Raw genomic sequence first — 24,977 nt, 5'->3', positions numbered from 1 at the left:
AGATTGGAATCAATGAAAAGCAGTACAGTTCTGGAAGATAGTGAAATCCTGAAAGTGTACTGTTTCTTTAAGCATGTTATCCTTCCAATGAAGTAGGTGGCTTTTTACAAACTTAAGATAATCAATTATGAAAAGTAAAATTGATTTTGTGTCCTTTTGGTAAGTTGGTAGTTTAGACAGCTAGTTTTCTTTTAAATGCATGAACAGTTTGGAATTTAAAATATCAGAAAAATATAAGTTTTTGTTTTTACTTTGCTTCTACCTACTAGAGCACACAAGATTTTAATTTCTCTCCTGATCTCAGCAATTACTTATTAATATTAATGGCTGCTTTGGCATTGCTCACAGTATGGGACTTGGAATGCAGTTTCTGATGTTTACTGTTGTCCCATTGCAGCCGAAACATGACAAGGGTTCACCCATCACTGTAATACAGAAAATTTACCGAAGCAATCATCACATGACTGAAAGTAAAAATATTTCACAAGTTACTGATCCTGAAAGACACGTATTTGTAATATGATTCACTGACTATTTTCCAAAGCTTGCTCAAGAAGCAAGCACTTTTGAAGTATGTTATTTTAAGGCTATACTTTCAAATGTAGTGCTTTTGAGAGATGTAACACTACAGAGCGCACAAAATGCAACATTTTTATTTTATATAGAAAATTTAGCCAGCTCCATTAAAATTAATTTCTAAGTGAAATGCCATTGCTTCACTTTCAATTTACAAACAATTTTTGCATTATTGAAGTACTTTTGAAATCTCAATCCTGTTACATTGTGGCTCCTCTTAAACTGATGTTTCTTCAAAAAAATATTGAAATTGCTATCAAAAAAACTCTGCTTCAAAATAAATGTGGATGCTCAAAACTTACTTTGTAGTTTAAAGAAATTGTATATCTCATTTAAGTTTTTTGTTACTAGCTTTAGAGTATCTCAGTCAAATTGGTACCACTTTTTGTTCCAGCCATATATGATTAGCTTAACAGCAGTTCTACTGTCAGAACAGGTGGACTTGGGTTACTAATCATAATTGAAAATCTGTCGGAGGAAACTTTGTCCTGCATCTACCCTATTCCCTTCTTGACTTAACCAGTGAGTGCTCCAGGCTAAATCCTTGAGCTGGTATTTTTGTTCACTTCTACAACAGACACAGCTAAAACACCGCATTACTGCTGTGAGCAAGAGCACAGGAGATTCACAAGTCATGTTCAAAATAAAACCTGCACCGAAGGAAAAATCAGAGATGACTAAGCAAATGACAGTCATATCCAGGCAATGAGTGTTGGGAGGACTAATTGATAAATATGGAATAAAAATGTTATAAGCAGACATTAATGTTACTCATCTGAAATAATAGAAGCCAAATTCACTAATTGTTGGAAGGCATAACAAAATCATAACATGAAGTGCGCAGCGTCAAGAACTTCAATGTACTAATTGAACTCCCATGGCACTGCATATGGTAAGTCAGAGAATGTGGTCAATCGCTTATCTTCTCTGCTGTCTTCCGTCTCTTTTCCATTTTGATTCTTTGTGTTTTGCCTGTCTGTGACTGTTTGCTTTATTTCCTTATGGTTGGGAGGTGGTGGGTTGTATGGCATCGTGTAGTGGGAAAAGGAGCCATAGCTGCAGACTCATTTGGAGGTGGAAAAATGTGGTCCTTGGCAGCTCCCTTCCAATCTCATCCCTTCACATGTGCTCCCCCACGTCCCCTTCCTCCGATTGTCCCCTTCCTCCGATTGTCCCCTTCCTCCGATTGTCCCCTTCCTCCGATTGTCCCCTTCCTCTTCAACTCTCCACTACACATTCCTCTTTTTAATCACCCTCACTCCTATCAGTACCCTTACCCTGCTCCCTTTCGAACTACTTGCTCAAGCCCTGTATCCTTCCCTCCCCATATCCACTCTCACCGCTTTTAACCCTTCTTTCACTCCCCAATTCCCACTTGCTCATCTCATGGGTGAGTAAGAAGAGTGCAGTAGACCCCTTACCCTGAACCTGTTCCCCTCCTCCCTGTCTCATCCTCCCTACCTATTTAATTTCAAATTTTAGCTTGTGTATTTATAAAGATGAATCAAATTAGACTGAGGAAAGAAACTGCCTGTCTGCCTTTCTATCTCTTTCTTTCTCTCCGGTATTAGAAATGACAATCCTTGCCTCGCACATATAAGCCATTAACATTAACTTTTATCTCGCTTATGTTTTGTTGACTGTTAGAAATCAGTTGGCTTCAGAATTTATACTTTTTCGATAATTGAAGTGACATTAAATGAATTGTCTCTCTTCAGTATAATATACCTTTTAAAGATTTTCAAAATTATTTGAAGAGCTACTGAGCAGAAATGGTGACAGCTAAAGAAAAATAGTTGACTGAGCAGTACTGATGCATGCTAGGAAATCAGTTACACTGCGCAATCCAAATTCTGCTCAGTTCTGGGCAAAAATATGAAGCCCAAGCCCAGGCTTTTGGAAAGGCTGAGGCCTTCAGAGTTTAAAATCTTTAATAAAGGCATTGAAAGATACATAAGACAATTCCATATATAAATTTAATCATGTTATTGTGAAATATGCAATTTTTTATTTTTTTGTACCCTTGTTTGGACAACTGAGATTTCAGTTATTGAGAGAGGAAAAATGCTGGATGGGAAGAAGTAGTATTTTTAGTGATCCAGTGGTCAGATTATGCAATCACAGGGTGATACATGCTTGCTGTAAAATATTGTCACAGTGTGAAAATACCTATCACAGTGCCACCTACAGGAATAACAGGTACTGCAGATATTTAGTTAGTTTTTCATGAAATGCATACGTGCGTGCGTGCGTGAGTGTGTGTGTGTGTGTGTGTGTTTTCTCGTTCCTTCCTTCCTTTCTCCCCCTCTGCCTGTGTGGGAACAAGATGGTAACTGCATAACCAACCCCTGGAGTTTATTTCAATATTCAGTGCCATTCAGCTGCAAGAGCAGATGTTTCCTGCTCCACTGATTGGAGTCAGCAATTTTTCACTGGCAGCTTGGCTGGATTGCTTCTTAAAATCCCTGTTTTTTGCAGTGCTACAGCTCATTGTGAACCACAAAATGACCCACTGCCTTCACAGCTCTGAGACAGTGTACAATGAAATCCCAATTGCCTTTATTTCTCTCGTACGTCTCACTATGGCACACTTAAACCCACCAGGACTTTGCGGTGAAGCCTTTCAAGGAATTAGTAGCCCATTGCTGCCCAAGTCTTGTTGCTGTGTGTTTCACGCTCTCCCCCTCTTCGATCACAGCGTTTGTGTTTTTTTTCTCTTTTCTCTCCCTGTTGCCTAAATCATATGTGCTGCGTAATAAGTAGTCTGGAAATTGAAAAAGAAAGCAATGGGCCACAGAATAAGCTGAGGTTAGGGTGGAGTGGAAAGAAGCATGTTCTTTTGTGCATGTGTTGGAGGCTGGGTGCCTGATGGTTCCTGGGGATTGTAGTTCCACTTGGATTGTATATCATAGCTCTGGAGGAGCCCTGGTGGTGTGATAGCCTCTAGGTATTGTAGTCTTGGTCACCGTGGTTGGGAGGCATATGATAAAACACCAACAAATGGATTCCTGTAAATGTCTTGGTGTATCTCTCTCTCTCTGGTCTACTCGATTGTCGTTCCTTGATTTCATACCCTCTCTATGCTTTCTACTTCAGCCCATCTTTCCCCATGTGCGTTTCTGGCGTTTTCCCTCTTGTCTCTCTTCGCCTATATCTCCCCAATGTGTCTCTTCTGTCACCTATGCTTGCCTGTCTGTCTGTATCCCTCTGTGTCTGTTTCCCTCTGTTTTAAATGGCTGTAATACCCCAAGCAAGCGCAAGGATGAGAAGCAGCTGAGTGGGTGAAATGCCGAAGAGCAGCACGGGGAAATAAAATAGTACATCTGGGGAAAGGGTGGAGAGCAGGGACTGGCCTGGTGGGGAGGATCTGGGACAGCTGCAAAGACCAGCAGGATGCTGGAGGCACCACTAGCAAGGCAGCAGAACAGGAGCAGGATACCTAAAGTTAAATAAAATAAACCAATAACATTTAAAAACACAATTTACCTGTAGAAATGGTGAAGATCAAAATGATGGGTATAGTTAAGTGACTTGTACGACAGCGCTGCCAGTGGTGGGAGGTCTGGAGTTTCTATGTGGCAGGCCGATGGGCTTTTCTCATTATAATCATTTGCATAGCTTTTCCTGTTATAAACAGTAACATAGCAATTTTACATTGTAAATGTCACTATTTATGAGTGAACTTTCTGGGCAAGAAGTGTACACTATGTACGAGACTTCAAATATAGATAGAAATTGCAGGTGTTACCTCATTGTTACTCAAGTATTATATGGTGTGACATAGGAACTAAGTGTGACAAACAATGTGACGAACAGGAAATGCACTCTCTATGCAAGACTTCATTATCATGGATTCCTATGCACGGTTTTCATTATAATTAGGCTACAGTTTTGGTTATATTCACTACATATTTTAATAGTTTATAATTAATGGGATACTGTTTTACTCGTATTTATTTTTGCTGATTACCCACATTTTAACTGCATTAATTATTGATGTCTTGGAGGAGTAAATTCTGGGACTTGATGGGGGGGGAAAAGGATTGGGAAGCTGAGAGGAGTCTGGGGTTGGAAGCAAAGAGGTACTGGGGCTAGGGCAATGGCTGGACAACAATGGATTCAATCATTTCAACAGCAATCTTAATCAGGAGTTTGTGCATGTTCTAGTTTTCCTTCTGGTGACTATTACCTTTGAAACAAACTGGAATAACTTACCAAAGCAATAAAAAAAAATGTAGTTTCCTCACTGCAGTCACACCTAATTGTTCGCAATCTAAGTTCCACACAACCTCCATTACAGTTACTACCCACAGTATCTGCAACAAATCCACTGAGCAGGTGCCAGTGTTAGTGGGCTAAACATGCTGCTAATCCACTTCAAAGTGCAGCCCATTTCTTTCAGCATTGGAGTTTTTAGAAAGAGGCTGTAAAAATTCCTGTCTTTATTACAGCAGTGGAAAGTGAGATTTTGTGAAGTATCAAAATGGTAGCAATTCACTTATCACAGGTTGCAAAGGAGGGGAGCATGCTCAGAGCCTGGGAAATAACAGCAGTAATCCTAAATAAACACTGCTGGCCCTGGGAGCTTAGTAGAATTTGAGCCCCAGGCCTTAGATATGAGAGGCCTATTTGGTGGAAGTTGTTTTCAGGGGTTCCTGAAATAAAGTTGCTGGATAGGTTTAATTATTCCTTCAGGACTTAGTTTTTTTGTGTTTTATTATAAAAAAGGTTTATTTAGAGTCCTAGGGTTTCCGATTGCAATGCTGACAATCACCCATTCATTTTTATGGGTTGCAGGCAGAGAATCCAGGCCATATCGACAGTAGCTCAAAGAAGCATAGCTGCTGAAAGAAGCTGGAGCAAGATTTAACATTTTTTTGAATGATTTGGTCTTGTGGTACTTGTTGGTTAGCAAGTGCTAGCTTTGGGGGAAAAAATGATCCATTTGATTTGTGCTGGATACTTGTTGGTTTAGTAGCTTTTGCTACCTGCTTCGGTAATGGATTCATTTTTGACTGGCTTACCTTTTAGTCTATTGGATATTTGAGACATTAGATATTTGAGCTAATTAACATGACTAAATTAGCGTGGGGCCCAGACAGCTGAAGGCACAGCTGCCAGTGGTGGGTGAGGGGGTGGGGGATGCTTGAGAGGCCAGAGTCAGAACACAACACTCAGTAAGTCTGCAAAAAAAAGTCTTACTCATTTCGCTTGGACTGTAAGAATTGGTATCTTGGAAAATGAAAGTGGTAGTGTAGGGCATGCTGTTAAATTGATCACCTACTTAATGTAGGGGAGATCAGAGTTACATTGGTCGTGTATTATGCCAAATATAAGGGGCGATGTTTTCTAGCATTCTTGTTTTTCACTAATCATGTGCCTCGTGTGTCGAGACTCGATTATTTTCTCTTCTCTTTTTACCCCTCACCCCCTTGGGTTAGCATGACTTCATTGTGCACAGGCGCATACTCTGTTGCATTGAAACCTTGAGCAAGGATTTTCATATATATACTTCAGCTTAACTATAACAGACCAGAACTATTTTAGCACATTCTATCCCATTTTGCTATAATATTTATAACATTTGTTTCTCACAAATAATACATGAGAATCCAAGTAAAAATGTCTTTGAATATTGAGTTACTGCGAGGAAAAACTTTGGAAATTAACATTTTAAACACAGAATTTACAGCGAAATTGAAGCTTGCAATTCTATTTGAAGAAGTTTTTGTTTCACCATGCAGGAAATAAGACTGTTACCTATTTATTAGTCTGGAAAGTAATGTCATTTTACTCAATTAGTGTGTCTATTTCATAAATACTGATCTTTTTCCCCAGGGCTTTGCAGACAGTCCTCATTATGGTGAACACTTGAATGACAGTCGATTAGGATCCCATGAAGGATTGTCACCAACACCGTTCATGAACTCTAGTCTAATGGGTAAGTAGTAATTCTTTCCAAATAGCCTCTCGTAGCCTCTCAAAGCCTCTTTGGTCAGGAAAAGCCATTTGTTATCCCTTGTCTGAACTGATATTTCATGCATCAGGAGACCATTACAGCTTTGCAGCAATTGTGTCATTGGGAGTTGACCCCCTCACCCCCCCCCCCACCCACCCCTGTCTTTAAGCCACACTGTTTTCAACACAATAGATTTGTTTCCTAGTCATATGTGAAAGGTATCCTTAACAAACATGTACATGGTCTTCTTTAAAGCAGCATGCACCATGGTGGTCATTTTGTTCATTTGAGAGCATTGTGAGATTTGAGAAAGTAGACCTCCAAGATTCTGCTATTTTTGCTGAAGTACTTGCCATTTCTCTACTTTTTGAAATAGTTATTTTTACCCTCTCAAGTTTCACCTGTGTTTCAGACATTGTCAAAATCCTAACTGTTTAGAATCGTAGAATGGTTAGAGCACGGAAGGAGGCCATTCAGCCCGACGAGTCCATGCTGGCTCTCTGCGAGAGCAATCCAGCCTAGTCCCGCTCCCCCGTCCTTTCCCCGTAGCCCTGCAAATTTTTTTCCTTCAAGTACTTATTCAATTCCCTTTTGAAAGCTACAATTGAATCTGTATCCATCACCCCCTCAGGCAGTGCATTCAAGATCTTAACCACACACTGTTTTTAAAAAAAAGAGTTTTTCCTCATGTCGCCTTTGGTTCTCTTGCCAATCACCTTAAATCTGTGTCCTCTGGTTCTTGACCCTTCCGCCAATGGGAACAGTTTCTCTCTATCTACTCTGTCTAGACCCTTCATGATTTTGAATACCTCTATCAAATCTCCTCACAAACTTCTCTGCTCTAAGGAGAACAACCCCAGCTTCTCCAGTCTATCCACGCAAGTGAAGTCCCTCATCCCTGGAATCGTTCCAGTAAATCTCTTCTGCACCCTATCTAAGGCCTTCACACCCTTCCGAAAGTGTGGTGCCCAGCGTTGGACACAATACTCCAGTTGTGGCCAAACCAGTGTTTTATAAAGGTTTATTATAACCTCCTTGCTTTTGTACTCTATGCCTTAATTTATAAAGCCCAGGATCTCGTATGCTTTTTTAACCGCTTTCTCAACCTGCCCTGCCACCTTCAAAGATTTGTGCGCATATACCCCCAGATCTGTCAGTTCCTGCACCCCTTTTAGAATTGTACCCTTCAGTTTATATTGCTTCTCCTTGTTCTTCCTACCAAAATGTATCCTTTGCACTTCTCTGCATTAAAGTTCATCTGCCACGTGTCTGCCCATTCCACCAACCTGTCTATGACCTCTTGAAATCTATCACTATCCTCCTCACTGTTCACTACACTTCCAAGTTTTGTGTCATCTGCAAATTTTGAAATTGTGCCCTGTACATCCAAGTCCAAGTGATTAATATATCTCATGAAAAGCAGTGGTCCTGTTGCTGACCCCTGGGGAACACCACTGCATACCTCCCTTCAGTCTGAAAAACAACTGTTCACCACTATTCTGTTTCCTGTCACTAAGCCATGCTGCCACTGCCCCTTTTATTCCATGGGCTTCAACTTTGATGACAAGCCTAGAATGCAGCACTTTATCAAATGCCTTTTGGAAGTCCATATTCACGACATCAACCGCATTGCCCTTATGACCCTCTCTGTTACCTCATCAAAAAACTCAATCAAGTTAGTTTAACACAATTTGCTTTTAAAAAATCCATGCTGGTTTTCTTTAATTAATCCACACTTGTCCAAGTGATTGCTAATTCTGTCCCGGATTATCGTTTCTGAAAGTTTCGATACCACCGAGGTTAAACTGACTGGCCTGTCGTTGCTAAGTTTATTCTTGCACCCTTTTTTAAACAAGGGTATAACATTTGCAGTTCTCCAGTCTTCTGGCACCACCTCCGTATCTAAGGATGATTGGAAGATTATGGCCAGTACCTCTGCAATTTCCACCCTTCCCTTAGTAACCTAGGGTGCATCCCATCCGGACCGGGTGACTTATCAATTTTAAGTACAGCTGGCCTTTCTTGTACCTCCTGTTAATCAATTTTTAACTCATCCAGTATCTCATCCACCTCTTTTACTTTGACTTCGGCAGCACCATCTCCCTTGGTAAAGACAGATGCAAAATACTCATTTAGTACCTCAGCCATACCCTGTCCCTCCATGCGTAGATCTTTTTGGTTCCTGATTGGCCCCACCCCTCCTCCTACTACCCGTTCACTGTTTATATGCTGATAGAAGACTTTTGGATTCCCTTTTATGTTAGCCTTTCTTTAGTAGAAAGCTTCTATTATTAAAAGTTTAAACTCCATTTAATGAGCTCTGCAATTGGACTTGAGATTTATTTGGAATTTTTAAAAAATACCATCTGTTTTTCTCCCCTCTCCACCTAATATACCAATGAATACTGTTCTATTATATCCACACTCCCTTCCTTCAGCTGAACAAGGGCTTGTAGATGAGTCAGTAGAGATGGGTTCATACCACTGACTGGAGGCAGGATTTTCTTTCCCAAATGCCCTCTCTTTCCTGAAGCTAAGATGTTCCAGTGTGCGACTGAACATCTCATGGCCCTGCTGATATTTAGCAATGTCGTCTTGTTGAGGATAACTGAGTTGAATTGTCATTTGAAGCTGGGATTCAAACTTATCCTCTGCATGGAAGACCAGTGTTCTAACTAAGCCACCAGCCCGCCTATTTCTGTACAAGCCCATCCTTTTTCATTACAGAGGCACTGAAAAACAAATTCCCATTTTAAGTAAAGTAGTGTGCATGTTAGAAATATATTCCTTTCTAAGTTTTGTAATTCTGGCATTTTCATGTTATTTAATATACTTACAAAAACCTATGTACTCTCAAATCAGAAGAAATTATTAAATTATTTCAAATTTTTATGATATCTTTAAATTGTTTTTGAAGTATTCTATCTTTGTGCTTCTTCAAAAATGTTAATATAGTCTCTAAATAATAGTGCTGTGTTACAATCCTGGTTAAAAACGTAAGAAATAGGAGCAGGAGTAGGCCACACGGCCCCTCGAGCCTGCTCCGCCATTCGATCAGATCATGGCTGATCTTCGATCTGAACTCCACTTTCCTGCCCGATCCCCATATCCCTTGATTCCTCTGGAGTCCAAAAATCTATCTATCTCAGCCTTGAACTTATTCAATGACTCAGCATCCACCGTCCTCTGGGGTAGAGAATTCCAAAAACTCACAACCCTCTGAGTGAAGAAATTCCTCCTCATCTCAGTCTTAAATGGCCGACCCCTTATCCTGCGACTATGCCCCCGAGTTCTGAACTCTCCAGCCAGGGGAAACAAACTCTCAACATCTACCCTGTCAAGTCCCCTCAGAATCTTATGTTCAATGAGATCACCTCTCATTCTTCTAAACTCCAGAGAGTAAATCAAGCATGTGTACGTGACCTACATTTTTTTTGGGCGATCTCAGCATTGCCACTTAAGCAGCAGCCATAGTAATCTAAGTGGATTAAGTAAATCCAAATCCCAAAGGTCTGCAGTTTCTTGTCAGAATATTTTCCTGTGCTTTGTCTTAGCTTTGCGTCAGGATGTACAAAATTGTTGTTTAAATCTCCATCCAGTCAGGACGTTTTAAAGATTTTTTTTAAAATCATAAATATTTTTTGTACTAAATTTCTCCTGAAGGATCTAATTAATTCTGGAGACACTATCAGGCCCCTGTTAATATACCCAAATAGCCATCCTTTTGGTAAGTCTGGACAGTGAATATAAGCAGAGTATTCTGGAGTTGAGGCTGACCTTTTGCACATGCATTCTTGTGTTCTACATGCTATTGCTCACGCTTTCTCTCACTCACACCTTGCTCTTGCACACACTTTCAAACAAGAGTCACTGGAAAATCATCAGAAGCAGCAGATATTAGTTAACTGTGCCCATTGTATCCTGTCTGCCTGGCTCAGCTCCACACTAAACAGTGCCTTTACCAACTGAACCATTAGAGGAGTTTATCCAAAGTTTAAACTAATCAGCTGCTCTTTTCAGGTTGTAAGTAAAATATTGTTCCCCGTATGAGTGATTTGAGTGACCTTAAATCTGTCATATTTTAGACATCAATTGTAGCTGATGTTTTCATAATGCATTATGGTTATACAGACTGCTCCAGCTTCCCAAACGTTCCTTGAGTTATGACTTCTGTTTTTCAAGGCGGGGGGGGGGGGTGGTGGGTGGGTCGGTGTGCGTGTGTACATACACCTCCAATATGTCAAAGTCCCACAGTTCTCTTCACCCATCATAGAGCCAGGACTTTCAGCAGTGAAGTTATGAAACACTTCTACACACAAAGGGTGGTAGAAGTTTGGAGCTCTCTTCTGCAAACAGCAGTTGATGCAAGCTCCATTGTTGATTTTAAGTCTGAGATTGATGGATTTATGTTCACCAAAGGTATTAAGGGATATGGAGTTAGGTCACAGATCAGCCATGATCTCATCGAATGGCGGAACAGGCTCAAGGGGCTAAATGGCCTACTACTGTTCCCATGTGGTGTGGGCTGATGAGCCGTTTCTAAGTGTCTGCTGCTTAAGGTGTTCATGAATTTCCCCTGAACGGTTTCTCTTGCATCTACTTAGCACCTCCTATAGATCCCTCCAGCTAAGAGGAGCTCACCATGTGTGGGAGAAATTAACTGCCATTTTGTGGTACAGTACATTTGGATTATTAATATGGTAACATGCACAACCATGGCATCCTCTTTAAGTTTAGTATTGTTGATGTCTTGTCTGGATTATTTTGTGTGTGTTTATATTTACACATCAATTTTTCTAATTTACTTAAACGTTACCTTGTTAGTTTTCAGGCACATTGATCATTTTTAATAACTCTTTTGGGCATGTTTTCAGTGTTGCACTGTATATACAAGACATGCAGTTTTGCGCACCAAAATTAACTTTGTCACAGGTACACTGTTGCAACAAAAGTCACAATAATAATGAGCTGAGCACGATGATTAAAGCATTCTGTTATGGTAACATCAATGGTCAGATACTAGTTACTTCCAGCAGTGTGGTACAGTATCAAGGTTACTACTGTGTTCATGTATTAGTGACCATTAACTAAATTGAAGGCTTTCATCTTCAAACCCTGGATTACAGAAAGAAAATATAACTCATTTGTTCTATAAAATCGGGTAAATTAGTTGCAGTCGCAATTTTACAGCAACCAAATGGCCAGCAATCAGATTTGTGCAAAATTCTAGTTCTGTCGGCTATAAAAACACCCATGGGGTTGAGCACTAGATTTCTCTCTCATTTATACTTGTGAAATCCCTTTACTTTCTTGACCTAAGTTTTATCCAGTTATGCCTCAGTTATTTGAGTGCTTGAGTTCGAAGTTTTTTGTCAAAAAATATTAGTTTCCAGTTAACTTCTGTAAAATGCCTGTAAGAAATTTATCTCCACACAGATATTGTAGCACATATCCCTGCTGAGACTGTTCCAGTGATCTTGTCAATTTAACCCTATCATGCCAACCCACACCCGTTGTGATTTTGGCTTAGCAAATATTGTAACAAAGAAAGTATGGTAACTGAATGTTTTCTGAAATGAGACAATTCAATGTTCAGATATTTTCAAATACCGAAGTGGTATTACTTTGTAGAAAATGCTAATTTTGAGTCTTCCACTGTATTGTCACTGCAAATATATCCTCAGCTGTTTCAATCCATATGTTTTGAAAAGTACATGCTGTATTTGCTTAGCTAAGAAATGCAAGATTAAAAATACATGCCATTGCTTGTATTGCATCCAAATTGGCTGTATGGTGTGCTGCAGGATCTCTACAAGGAGATCAGAATGTGTATACTTGTTTAACTTTACCTGCCAGCTTAGACCAATTTCCTGTTTTAAATGTTTTAAGTTTTTTTGATCAATGTAGCTCTGCCTTCAAATATCCATACTGGACGCACTAGTCTAAAGCTATAAACGCTTGAATTCATGACACAGTGCAGTCTAAGGGCTAGTGATCTGGCAGGTTCACAGAGTTTATATTTGAGGTTTGGATCTAGGGGTATTCTTGTGCACTCAAAATAGCTGTCCACCCTTGCTGTGGAACACTTCTCAAAGACATGTTTTTGTTTGTCTCATGAACGTACTATTTACCGTCAAAATTGTAATTGTATTGTGTTTTTTTTTAAAAAAAAGGAGCAATGGTAAAATTATGAAGGGTTGAACTTTGGTGCAGATTACAGCAGTAAGTCACTTGTGCAGCAACTTCCTCACATCGCTGATATACAATAAGATGAACGTGAAATAAGGGGAATGAATACAATTGTACTTTTAAAATTGAGATTTTCCGAATATTGAACTGAAGATTGAATTGTGAAAGGGGCTTTTTGTAAGAGCAGTGCAGTAAGCAATGACTATTCTCCAATGTTCCCCATGTTTTCTGGTTTGCTCTTGGGAGCAGCAAATGGAAATGCTTTGGTTATTTGTTCTGAGAAAGAGGCTGTTAATTTGTAAGGGTAGTTTTATCCAGTTAAAAGGAATTTATAAAATTTTGTTATGTATTCATTTTAAATGAGTAAACTTTTGTGCAGACTCTCAAGTCCATCAACCCCACTCCATTGAATCGTGTTCTGAGCCTGTGTAAGCTTGAAAATTTGCTTAAATGGAGGTCTTTCTCATGTGGGTCCAATTCATGTACTCCTTGGGAAGGGAATTAATGCAGTCCCGACGTAATATTTTTTTTTTAGCCTGAAAGGTAATTGTTTAAAATTTTTTAAAAGGGTTTTTAAAAAAAATTGATTGAATGATACTGTTCAAGTTTCAATTGTAGTCATGAAATTTAATGTATCTGTGTATAACCTGCAGAAGCAGAAATTGATTCTCATTTGTTTAGCTTTCACATATATATTTAAGATCTGATGCTCATGGGTGTCTGAGGCTGGTGGAATTGTCCCGTTTATGAAATTACTGGCCTAGTGCTGCTGTTTTCATCAGTTTTGTATGAGGCCTAGTTCTGAGGTGCATCCTTAGTTCTTTTTCTCTTGTCGACATATACAAAAGTCTAAACTGTAATGTAGTTAGCATAGACAATTTGGACAAATAGTCAGTTTTTCAAAAGTGTAGTGGAGCTTAGTGTGTTTAATTTTGTAATTTTAAAAAATATTTTAGTATTGTCTTTCTCCCCCCGTCCCCCACAATGGGCATGTGAATTGGGAACTGGAATATGATGATCTCTGGTATGGTAGGAACTAAATGGCAAGTTATTCCACTTATGTTGAGAGCCAATCCGTCATCTGACAGCTCAGGTGGGAAGCCCCACAAAAATGGTATACTACTCCCAAGGCACTCATTGTATAAAATGTTAAGCTCCTTTGCAAGGTTTCCACAATTTGAGATATCTACTTTCATACATTGACAGTCATTTGACTCCAAGTTTAACATTGAGCAAAATATTCTTTTATGACTGTCAATCACTTTTCTTCCTGGGGTCAGGGTTTGCTGCTGTTACTCCAATTAGACTGTTGCAGTATTTAAGCACAAAATTTGTTTGAAATATGAGCTGAGGGAGTGTGTAACTGTGCCATACAGATGAAGTCCCAGATGCAGTACTCCATATGGGCTGAGTTTCACTTGGGAGGAGGGAAAATGAGCCAACAGTCAAAATCTGGTACAGTTTGGGTTTTTGACATAGAAATTGCAGTACAACTGGTGTGAGGTCACTGATTTGAGTGTGATATGAATTTCTGGAAAATATGCAAGACTAATGAAGTTGTCTAGTTACATTACAGCTGGAGCTGCATTTATTTAACTTCATTTTCAAAGTTTGAAAAGAGCCCAGGCAATCTGCTGGACTACCTGTATGTTTTTAATAGTTAATAGAGGCCACTGTTCTGTTGGCTCTGCACTAATATTTAAGTACAAGTGTCATGCGGGCTATTTAATAAATATGCATATGCAGATTTCTGCTTTGCCTAAGCGCACTGAGCTGGCAGTATACCTCTTCTACCAGGTCTCTTGAGTTTGGATCTGGCTATTGGTGTTTAACTGATATCTGCAGTATAAAGACAGCACTGCAGTGCTTCTGCTAAAAGAATGAGCACCGATAGATTGAAAATGGTACTTTTAAATAGTTACCTTTTTCATTCATTTAGGAATACGCAGCATAACCTTAACTAAAAGGTGGTTCATGATTAATGCACCAATAATGTAAAGGAAGTGGACTAACCTTAAATTTACAAGCAGAGAAGTTTCAGATGCGCTCCGTTATATAGTGCAGGTCAGTTTTTTTAAAAACTCCTAGTGAGCATATAGGCCTTGCCACAATGAACTTTGATAATTGTTTTCATAGCTTTTCTGTTCACTCTTCAGGGTTCTTTGTGTAGTGGGAGTATGCTTATTTCAATTTATCCCTCTCAAATTATTGCTGTTGGATTTTTTTGTTTCAAATGTACTATGTTCAGAATAATTGCAAGAACAAGGTAAACGCCTCTCAGCATTTTGAAACAGTGGATTTCATCGGACTTCGTTTTGTTGCTGGACATTGTATCATCCATTTTCATTTGAAAGGCAATCAATGAAATTGAGAAGACCTTCATCAAAAAACTGTTTAACTATAATTGTTCTGGCAAAAATAAAATGGTATGATTAAGTTACACAGTAACTTGCAGTTTGAGACTGGTTGACAGACTTGACCTTGTAGCATTATCCTATAATCAATAAGCCAATCCGCAAATCTGCATTGCTGTAGTCACGCTCGCTATTACTTATACAGAAAGAGAAATTAATGTAAGGTGACTAAAATAGTTGCTTTAAATTCTTCAAACAAAAATTCTTTTGATACAAGCTCTTCTTTTAAAAAAAAAACCTCTGATTCCTGAAGAAACGTCAGATATTTTCCACTGAGAAAATGGGGGTTCTTGTAATACCCACGTAGCCTTAAGGAACAAGTTTATTTAAATTGAATTGCAGCAGTGCTTGAGGCTTGCATTAGGAAGCTCTTGAATAATCAAGTCTTGCATCTTTTCATTATTGAAGATAAGCAGTTTGCTACAAAGAAAGATGCAACTATATAACAACACCAACAACAGCTTGCATTTATATAATGCCTCTAATGTAGAAAAAAATGTCAATGCACTTCACGGAGGCAAAAGGGAAAAAAATGAACACTAAGCCAAAGAAGGAGCCATTCGATGGGGTGACCAAAAGCTTGGTCAAAGAGATTTTTAAGGACAGTCTTTAAAGGAGGAAAGGAGGATGGAGAGAGGTTTAGGGAGAATTCCAGAGCGTGGGGCCTAAGCGGGTGAAGGCGCAGCTACCGGTGGAGTGGTGCTTGTGGCCAGAGTCACAGGAATGCAGAGTTCTGGAGGGTGGGATCATAGGGCTTGGAGGAGGTTACAGAGATAGGGAAGGGTGAGGCCAAGAAGGGATTTAAACACATGGATGAGAATTTTAAATTTGAGGCATGGGGAGATTGGCAGTCAATGTAGGTCAGAGAGGACCAGATGATAGATGAGTGGGACTTGGTACATGGTTGGATACAGGCAGCAGAGTTTTGATAAGCTGAAGTTTACAGAAGGTCGAAGGATGGGAGGCTGGCCAGGAGATCGTTGGAATAGACGAGTCTGGAGGTGAGAAAGACATGGATGAGGGATTCAGCAGCAGATGGACTGAACTGCCTAGGCCCTAAGCTCTGGAGTTTCCTCCCTAAACCTCTCTGCCTCTCTGCCCCTCTATCCTCCTTTAAGTCGGTCCTTAAAACCTACCTCTTTGACCACCTGCCCTAATATCTCCTTATGTGGCTCGGTGTCAGATTATGTTTGATAATCGCTCATTTGAAGAGCTTTGGGAGGTTTTACTATGTTATAGGTGCTACATAAATACAAGTTGTTGATGTTATTGTTGAGATAGGCAATGTTAAAGGTGGAGGTAGCCAGTCTTTACGATGGAGAAGATATAGGGTCAGAAGCTCAGCTTGGTTGAATAGGATGCTGAGGTTGCAACTAGTCTCGTTTAGCTTGAGACAGTGGCTAGGGAGTGAGGTGGAATTGGTGGGAACTGAAGGTGATGGCTTCAGTCTTCCCAATATTTAAGTGGAGGAAATTGCGATTATCCAAGACTGGATATCAGACCAGCAATCTGAAGATACATGTCTTGGTCACAAACAGAGGCTAAAACAGTGTTTATGTAACTATTTACAAGTACAGTAGTTGAAATGTTTATCTGGGAAATAAGGTTGCTATGGGAGATAATTAAGTGTAATAAATTTTGTGATTGTGTTGTTGTGTTAATGAGTAAAGTTCATGTGGCTCACCTGGAACAGTTGCTTTATTATATGATAGTCAAAGAATTTGGATAGCGGGCTAAACAATGGTGAACTATTTAAATACTGGTTCATTGTGTGCATTTTTCTATCCTGTTTGGAATCAAGCGATTCACCTTCTTTCAGCTTTCATGTGCCAAATATTTGTACTATTTACCAGGCAAATTTAAAAGAAATTATGAAACCTTACAAAATGGTTGGTTTATTTTCATGATGTTTATTTTCAAGTTGATTGACAATTTCTTGCTTTGCTCTCCCTCATAACAAAAAAAAAATATTAGGGCCTGAAGTAGAGTGAAATAATTTGGGAGAGCCAAGGACAGCATTATATCATGAAAAGAAATGGCATTTTACCCCCTCCCTAAAAAATGTTCTGATGCATTTTCTTTGCGCATGCTCTGTTTCTCTGTAAGAGCTTGTAATCATTTTCTCTTGATTTAGCTTACAACGACAGGAACTTGTTCTGACATGATACTAAGATAGATTGAATTTGTTTCCTGAGCACCTAGAATCTGTGCCGTGTCGCCGATGCAGCTCTCATGAGATGCTGAGTGGAATGAAATCCAGGGAGCCAAATATTTGAGAATGCCATAAAGAGCAAAAAGTAGTGCTGCTCTGTATTAATTGCTATTTTAACTGTCGTCTGATCAGGTATACATTTCATATCTACATATTGTTCCTTTGTTTTGCAAAGCAGCATTTATTTTCTTTTTGGCAAGGCACTGACCTACATTTTTAACACTTTGTTCAGTCTTGTGCATGAATATTGGTCAAGGTGTTGGAGGATGACTATATCTGTGGAATGAGGTTGCCAACCCTCCAGAATTGTCCTGGAGTCTCCAGGAATCAAAGACTAATTTCCAGGACACTGCTGCGAATAAACCCAGGAGAAAAATCATGGGGGCATTAAACAAAATTATTTTTTTTTCATTTTCTTTGAACATTTTCATTTATTAATTATAAAAATATTGATGAGGGAAAAAAGGCTGCTTTGCTAACAGTCAAGATTAATTCAATTGGGTAACAGAGTCTGTTCCCCTCCCAATTGGCGTGGGAAGGCAGTGTGCCTAGAGGATGGATGAATGGCGGGAGTGTGGGGACAAGGTGGTTCGTGGCGGGACGTCGGGATGAAACCTCCAGGAATACACCTAACCAGAATTGGTAACCCTACTGTGGAGTCATACTGCGATAAAGAGTCAACACTTTCAGGAGAGGAGGGAGGGGAGAAAATCACTGCAGAAAAATGTGAGGCAGTATTTACTTTTCTTGTGCTAGTTGAAGTTTAATGGTAATGAGAAAGGAAGCTGGCCTACGACTTTGAGGCATGGTGTCTGAAAGATGAAGGTTTGAGTTGTGGAACTGCCTCTCCAATAGAGGAATTCCTGTTTTCAATTGTCCAACCCTGGCATTGACTGACTTATCCAGTTTGAATCATGCTCCTTTCTGGCTCGTCATGGATTGACAAAAGCAATAATCATGGATAAGGCCCCAGGTCAGGTGGCGTATCCTCTTAGCTGATGGAGGTTACATTTGGATGAGTGGCTTGTAGCTGGGGGGAAAAGGAAAACCTGAAAATAATCATTTTAAAAAGGTACACAATGGAAAAACAGCCCACCCTGTTGAGAAATGTTGTAATGCCAATGTATTATCGCAACGATAGAGGTTTAGTTTTTACTGTCGTTCTCCAGAAATGTTAAAGACCGATCAGGCATTTTGCCACAGAGGGGAGAGAAATTGAGACATTCCTGTGACATTATTGCACACTACCTGGCAACTGGCTCAGGCAGCATATTTTTGCCAGCTTGGTTGCAGGCTGTCCAGCTGCCCCTTGGTAACAAATGGTGCTTGGCTAGGGAAGATGATGGGAACTGAGAAGAAAACTGAAATTTATAACCTCATCCCACCTCTCGAAATAGTGCATAAGTTGTGTAAAAGGTCAATATATTGTAAGAGGTCTACTCATAGTCACTGGACTGAAATATTTTGTTTTCAAAAGGTGAAGAGTTTGATTAAAGGGGAAAGCAAAGTCTAGGAGAGTACTTTGTATTTACAATACCCACCCTTTTTAATTATGCAAATGATAAACTTAAATGTATTTGACGTTTTTTAAAAAGAAAGTCAATTTCCCTAAAAGCATTTCCTTTCTTGACTAGGATCTCCCTCTGCTATGATGTCAATTATGTTGACTTACCCTGTGCATATTGAAGTGGCTCCATTGTATACAGAGGAATGGGGTTGGGGGAGGGGGAGCGCGGCAATGACTTCAAATTGGCCCCAGGAATGCTCCAGAGCTAGCAAATCCAATTTGCATTCCAAGCCTGCAATGAAGTTTCCCTGGGTAGGGTTGCTCTGGAGTGAAAGTTGGACCAGTTTGAAGCTGTTGGCAATGAAGTTGTTCTGGGGCCACTCTGTGCAGTTGATGTTAGCAAAGCAGTCTATCAAGGAGTGAGGTTCTCTCTGCTGGCAAGAGTAGTTAATGTTTCCAATAACAAGTCAAATCAATTGAAGATTGCTTCCATAAATAATAGTTGAAATAAAATGTAGCCACCTCCAGAATTTCCTCACCTTTTAATTAATTGTAGAACATTTGTGAATTATCAGCATTTTAACCTGATTTGTTTTACTATCTTTGAAAAGAAAAGGCTTTATTTTATTAAAGAGCAGAAGATTTTAATTTTGTTATGTTCCAAAGCATCTGCGCTTCTCACTTCCTCTGCCATCCCGTGGACACCTTCTAAAACTTGCTTAGTCTACTTAAAAAAAAAGTAGCTTGTTTACATTCTTACCAATAAGCCACAATTCTTCTGGGGCTATGGAAAGCAACACAGTGGCTCATGGATTGAAGCACAAAAATTGTGCTACCTTTCATTTGTTCCCCACCCTCTGTTTAAGGAAGCATCTGGGTTCAATCAGTGTCTCCCCACCATGTTTGAAATCAGATAGGAGACCCAGCATTTAGGGGCCAGAATTGGTGTCCCGCTGCCCTTCAATGCAACATGTGTACCAACATGCTGTCTGCCTTACCTGTGAGTTTAAAAGATTGTTTTGAATCCCAGATTTTCTCAGGCAGTTTTGGTTATGCTTTGTGACATGTCATCATCAAGCCCCTTTTCTGCCTTTGTATTCAACCTTGTAAATCTACTATATACGAGTATTAATATCTATTATAGAAAGATGTTTTTTTTTCAGTGATGGATAAAAGCTTATTTAAAATGTTTTCATAGCCCTAGTAAGGAGACTGAAACAGTTGATCTTACTTCACAACTCTCCTGGGTTTTTAGATTTTTTTTTTCTTTGCTTCCATAATCTGTTTTTGGATCAACAAAAATCACAGTTACTGTGATTTTGCATTTCTTCAGATTCTAATTGAAGTATAAATGTCTAAGCAGAAAATTACGTTATATGTAGTTGTGCATTAATCAATAATCTATATCCCAAGGAATCTATTGCTGACAGTGGTTGACTTTCAGGTCTTGCTGAATTGTTTTCCTTGCTAAATCATGTGAATGCTGAGGGAGTATTTAAGCTGGTTTAAATCCCGCAAGGACAGCCCTGTAATGCAGAGTTAACGCAAGATGAAGTCTCCTGCTAATTCCTGGCAACTGAAATCAATTACCTTTTAGAGAATGGCAATAGATGCTGTTACTTTCTGCAACTTGTGCATTCTTGTGATCGAATCAGCTGGCTATTTTATGCTAAAAATTGAGCTAATACACCAACTAGAAATGACTGTGACTTATTGCATGCAATGCATTTTTCATTTTTTTAAATGATTCCAGTGCTTTAATTTATAGTTATTCATAAAACAATTAGATGCCATGATGGGAGAGTTAATGTATGAAAAGGGTGAACTCCAGTGTGCTGAAAACCTTTCTCAATCCTGACTGTTGTGAAGCTGCTAACATTCTAACACATGGCATTTATATATCATTGTTTCTTTTTCTACAAACGAGCTTTGCAAATTGAATTTTGTAACCATTCTTGTGTGTAGAATTTTTCTTTCCGACTCCAATTCGAATATCGCACAATCCAGCTTCTAGTTGTTGTAACATAATCAATTGATGCTGCTCCTTAGTTAATAGAAAGAAAGATCTTGCATTGATATAGCGCCTTTCACAACCTCTGGACATCCCAAAGCACTTTATAGCCAATGAAGTGCTGTTGTGATGTGGGAAACGCAGCAGCCAATTTGCGCACAGCAAGGACCCACAAACAGCAATATTATGTTGACCAAATAATCTGTCTGTGATGTTGGTTGAGTGATAAATATTGCCCAGGACACCGGGACGAACTCCCCTGCTCTTTGAATAGTATCGTGGGACATTTTATGTCCACCTGAGGGAGAAGACGTGGTCTCAGTTTAAAGTCTCACCAGAAGGTGAATTTATGTGGAAAGATTGGGGATGTTGAAGGTCATCCTTCAGGAATTTATACTGTGTTTGGCTGTGGAGTCCGGTACAGTGGCATTATGGCAGTAGTTAACCTGTTACCTATACTACCAGCACAGTAGATCTTCTAGTGGACTATGAAGTAGACAAATCAGATTGAAACAGGGGACTCTACCAATAAAAGTGGTAAATGCTTTTTTTAAACATCTCATCGGCTTACATGCAGACAAGTTTTTTTTCGAAACTATTGTACCTTTTTGAGTGCACAGTGTTTGTGTTGGTGGATGGATGATGACTCAGTTTCTAATGAGTAACCCCAGTAGGCATGAGGTTGATTCTGCAGAGACTCTGAAATTAGTAAACCATAGTCTTTGTAGCTTCCTGTAATGCTGTCCTGAATGTGTTCAGTTGTCTGAAGTCAATTAGCAGGGAGGGGTGGAGTTTGTGAATTACTGTACAATTGACATACAGTCTTGACCCACACAAATTTAGCTGCATTTCTTCTCCTCCACTTGATCTTGTTCCCAGAACCTTTCCAGATTTTCTGTGTTGTCTTTTATCATGAAGGCAAGCCTAATAACCAGGATGCTGATGTGTATGCGGTGATCTGATGGGGAGTGGAGTTAGAGTTTGGAGAGTGAGAAAGAGGGGGACAATGGCAGTTCAAATCAGATTTTAGGGTGTGTTGGGCCTGAAGGCAATGTCTAATTTGCAAGGAGCAGTATTTGCTGCATGATGTGAAATTGTTGGCTAACTTTATAATTTAAAAAAAAATTGACCTGGGCTAAGCCCCCTTTCACCCCACTGAAATTAGCTAATTTCCAATCCAATCCAGTTATGTTTGACTTTTTTTCTTTATCTGTTTTCATTGTGAACCTAATTAACTTAGGGGCCACTATTTCCCAAGTGTTCTTAGGTTGCTTACTTATCCTGCTTCATCACCCAGAACCAGATGTAGGACTGTATCCTTCCTTGATGTGGAGATGCCGGTGATGGACTGGGGTGGACAAATGTAAGGAATCTTGCAACACCAGGTTATAGGTTATATAACCTGGTGTTGTAAGATTCCTTACATGTATCCTTCCTTGTTGAATATGCAGCATATTGATTAAGGAAAGACTCCTGGCTGCATTTGAAGAATCCCTCATAATTTCGGTCCATCCCTGTTTAAGTTCCCAATCATTACAATAAACCTCCCTAAATTGCCTATAAATAGCCTCAATTTCCCACTATTTGGTCTGTAATGTACTCCTAATATGGCAACTGATTGCTTATGATTTACAGTTATGTACAAAGTAACTACTGCATGACACAAGTACGGACTCTGATTTGTGTTCTAAGATTACACCATAAATATGGAGAAGTTGCTGGAATTCTAATCGAACAGTAAATGTATATTGTCGGCAACCTTAACTAGTTTGACATTGCAGGGTCCATAGGATTAGCCCTTCATAGCAATCTAGCATATTCTTAGTTCTAGATTCTAAACGTATCAAGATATCTCTGATATCTACCACACAAGGTTGATTTGGAAAGAATGCTGATATATACTTCAGCATGTATTTTACAATTTCTGATGCTTAGATAACACAGTTCAAACTCAGTCCATCAAACCGAAAATAGGTTTTTAGATCCTAAACTATAATCCGCAGGCTTTTGGTATACCAATTCAGCAAAAGGAGGTTCTTCCAACAAGCTAGTGTTGAATCATGCTTTACCCTGTGCAAGGAGAAAGAAGGATTTTCCAAAATAATTATCAAATATTTTACTGATGACACTCTCCTACAGGCCAATTTGATCAATTCTTGAAATACATACATGGCATGCCCCCTGTCCCTGGGTTGGCTGGCTCTCTCCATGTGTTGCCCATTTCACTATCAAACTCAGTCATAGCAGTAATGTTATGGTTAATAGGCAGCCCTCCAAATCCTCAATGAGCAATCCCATGCAGATGAAGCATATCTTTTTCTTCCACTTTGGGAAATTTGAGGCGTTATTAAAATAACAATACAATACAGGAGTCACATGCAAATCTGCAATTTAGTCTTTGTGCATAAGGATCTTATTTTGCTTTACAGGATGATGCCTTTAACATAATGAGAAATTACTTTCAGAACACATTACTGGCCGCCTTATTAACATAAGTGGTATTGTAAATGTTAGCACTGCATCACTGTTGTGCTATTTGACTACGTTAATGATAATGTGGTCTCCGAAGTAGTGAAATAGCCAGTGTTGGTAGATGTTTGGTTGGAAACACACTGTGCAAATTCCCAGTGGTGCTATACAGGTAAATGTAGAATTGCCCCACTATACATGTACAGATGTGGTATAGCACAGTGCAATCTAAAATAGGCCCTACAAATATTGTTGAGAACTAGCCTTACTACATACTTGGTTCTTTATTTAGCTATTTTTTAAAAATGGAAGATTATTCTGTAGTGTAGTAGTTTGATCATTGTATGTGTGAGACTATTGTAAATAAGAGAAGCAAAATTCTAAATCAATTTTAGTTTAGCATTGCGTAGAAATATATTTGGAGGATTAAAGGAATATTGTGTTGTCACTTGCCAGATCCATGCTGATTCTGTGGCATTCAGCTGCTGTAATGTATGTAATCTATTGGACAAAATGTAGCTCTGTTCTGAAGTATAGTACTAAATGAATTCTGCTCACACTGAGGAATTACACTCATCTGTTTTTCATTTTCTTTTGATGAGACATAATGGGTTTCCAGGAAATTAAATTATGCAGTCGTTTAGTGACAACAGAAAGTGTGGTGGGCTTTTATTGCCCAAGGTTTGTGTGTATTAGAAATTAAATCTATATTATAGCTATGTTTTGCTGCCTGTATAAGAAGAAAAATAAATAAATGGTCTGGTTTCTCGGTCTGGTATTCTAATTGTACCTTAAGGCTTATCAAAGTTCAGCATCAAGTTAATGTCCTGTGCACAATCACTGCAGCAGGTGTCTGCTTGGTTTTGAATTCCCTGGAGAGGTCGCTTTCCTCCTTCCAGCTAACAGCTGTGCTGGGAGCAGTGATTGTCATTGTTTGATCAGGTGCAGAATCTGTCAGGTAGTATAGGTCACAGGTGCTTTCCAGGCTGTGCTTGCCCTACTGTTCACCCTCTGTCCTCCTTCCCATGCACATTTGCTTGCTTCTCCTTGCCACCTGTGCACGTTTGTTTGCTCTTTCCCTACTCCCCCATGTGCGTACACTCCCTCTTTCTCTGACTGCCCCTCCCCAGTGTATGTACCCTTATTGGTGCCTGTTTTAAAATAAAATCATTACTAAGAATTGTGATTAACATTCTGTTGGTTTGTCCTTTTTTTATTTTTGTTAATACTTGTGCTTTTAAGCAGCAAGCTCTGACTATGTGGGCAGTACTTGACAGTGTGAGGGAGACAAATTATTATACAGAGTAAACAATGAATCATAAAGGGGTATTTAGTTATGACTACTTATACTAATGAGTCATCATCCTATCTATTTGGATTCAAGAACTCTTTAAACTGACCCCCCTCCCCCATGATGATATCAGCACTCACCATCTATAAAGAAGTACATTTAAAAATTAACAGAAGCGTGGAACAAACTAAAAGGGTCTTACAACAATAATTTGGATTTATATAGTGCCCCTCATGTCTGAAAGAAATGTTGTTGCAGAATAGAATTTTAAAAGGATCCTGTGGTGGAACACTTTATTTAAAGGTTACAATGCATTCAGTGAAAATAAAAAAGTGAATTGTTATCGTGC

General features: G+C 39.3%; 1 protein-coding gene across 6 annotated transcripts in view; it reads left to right on the top strand.

Moving 5' to 3' along the window:
• The window catches only part of tcf12 (transcription factor 12), a 227,946-nt gene that overhangs the window by 84,449 nt on the left and 118,520 nt on the right, over window positions 1–24,977 (top strand). For all 6 annotated transcript variants that reach the window (XM_067971516.1, XM_067971514.1, XM_067971515.1 and 3 more), the window contains exon 5: window positions 6,415–6,517. In XM_067971516.1, coding sequence (XP_067827617.1) covers window positions 6,415–6,517 — 103 coding nt within the window. The remainder of the gene's footprint in view (window positions 1–6,414; window positions 6,518–24,977) is intronic.

The sequence above is a fragment of the Heptranchias perlo genome, chromosome 34 (assembly GCF_035084215.1).
Source record: "Heptranchias perlo isolate sHepPer1 chromosome 34, sHepPer1.hap1, whole genome shotgun sequence".
Classification (NCBI taxonomy): domain Eukaryota; kingdom Metazoa; phylum Chordata; class Chondrichthyes; order Hexanchiformes; family Hexanchidae; genus Heptranchias; species Heptranchias perlo.
Note: the sequence above shows the minus strand (reverse complement) of the source record. Positions and strands in the feature narration are given on the sequence as shown.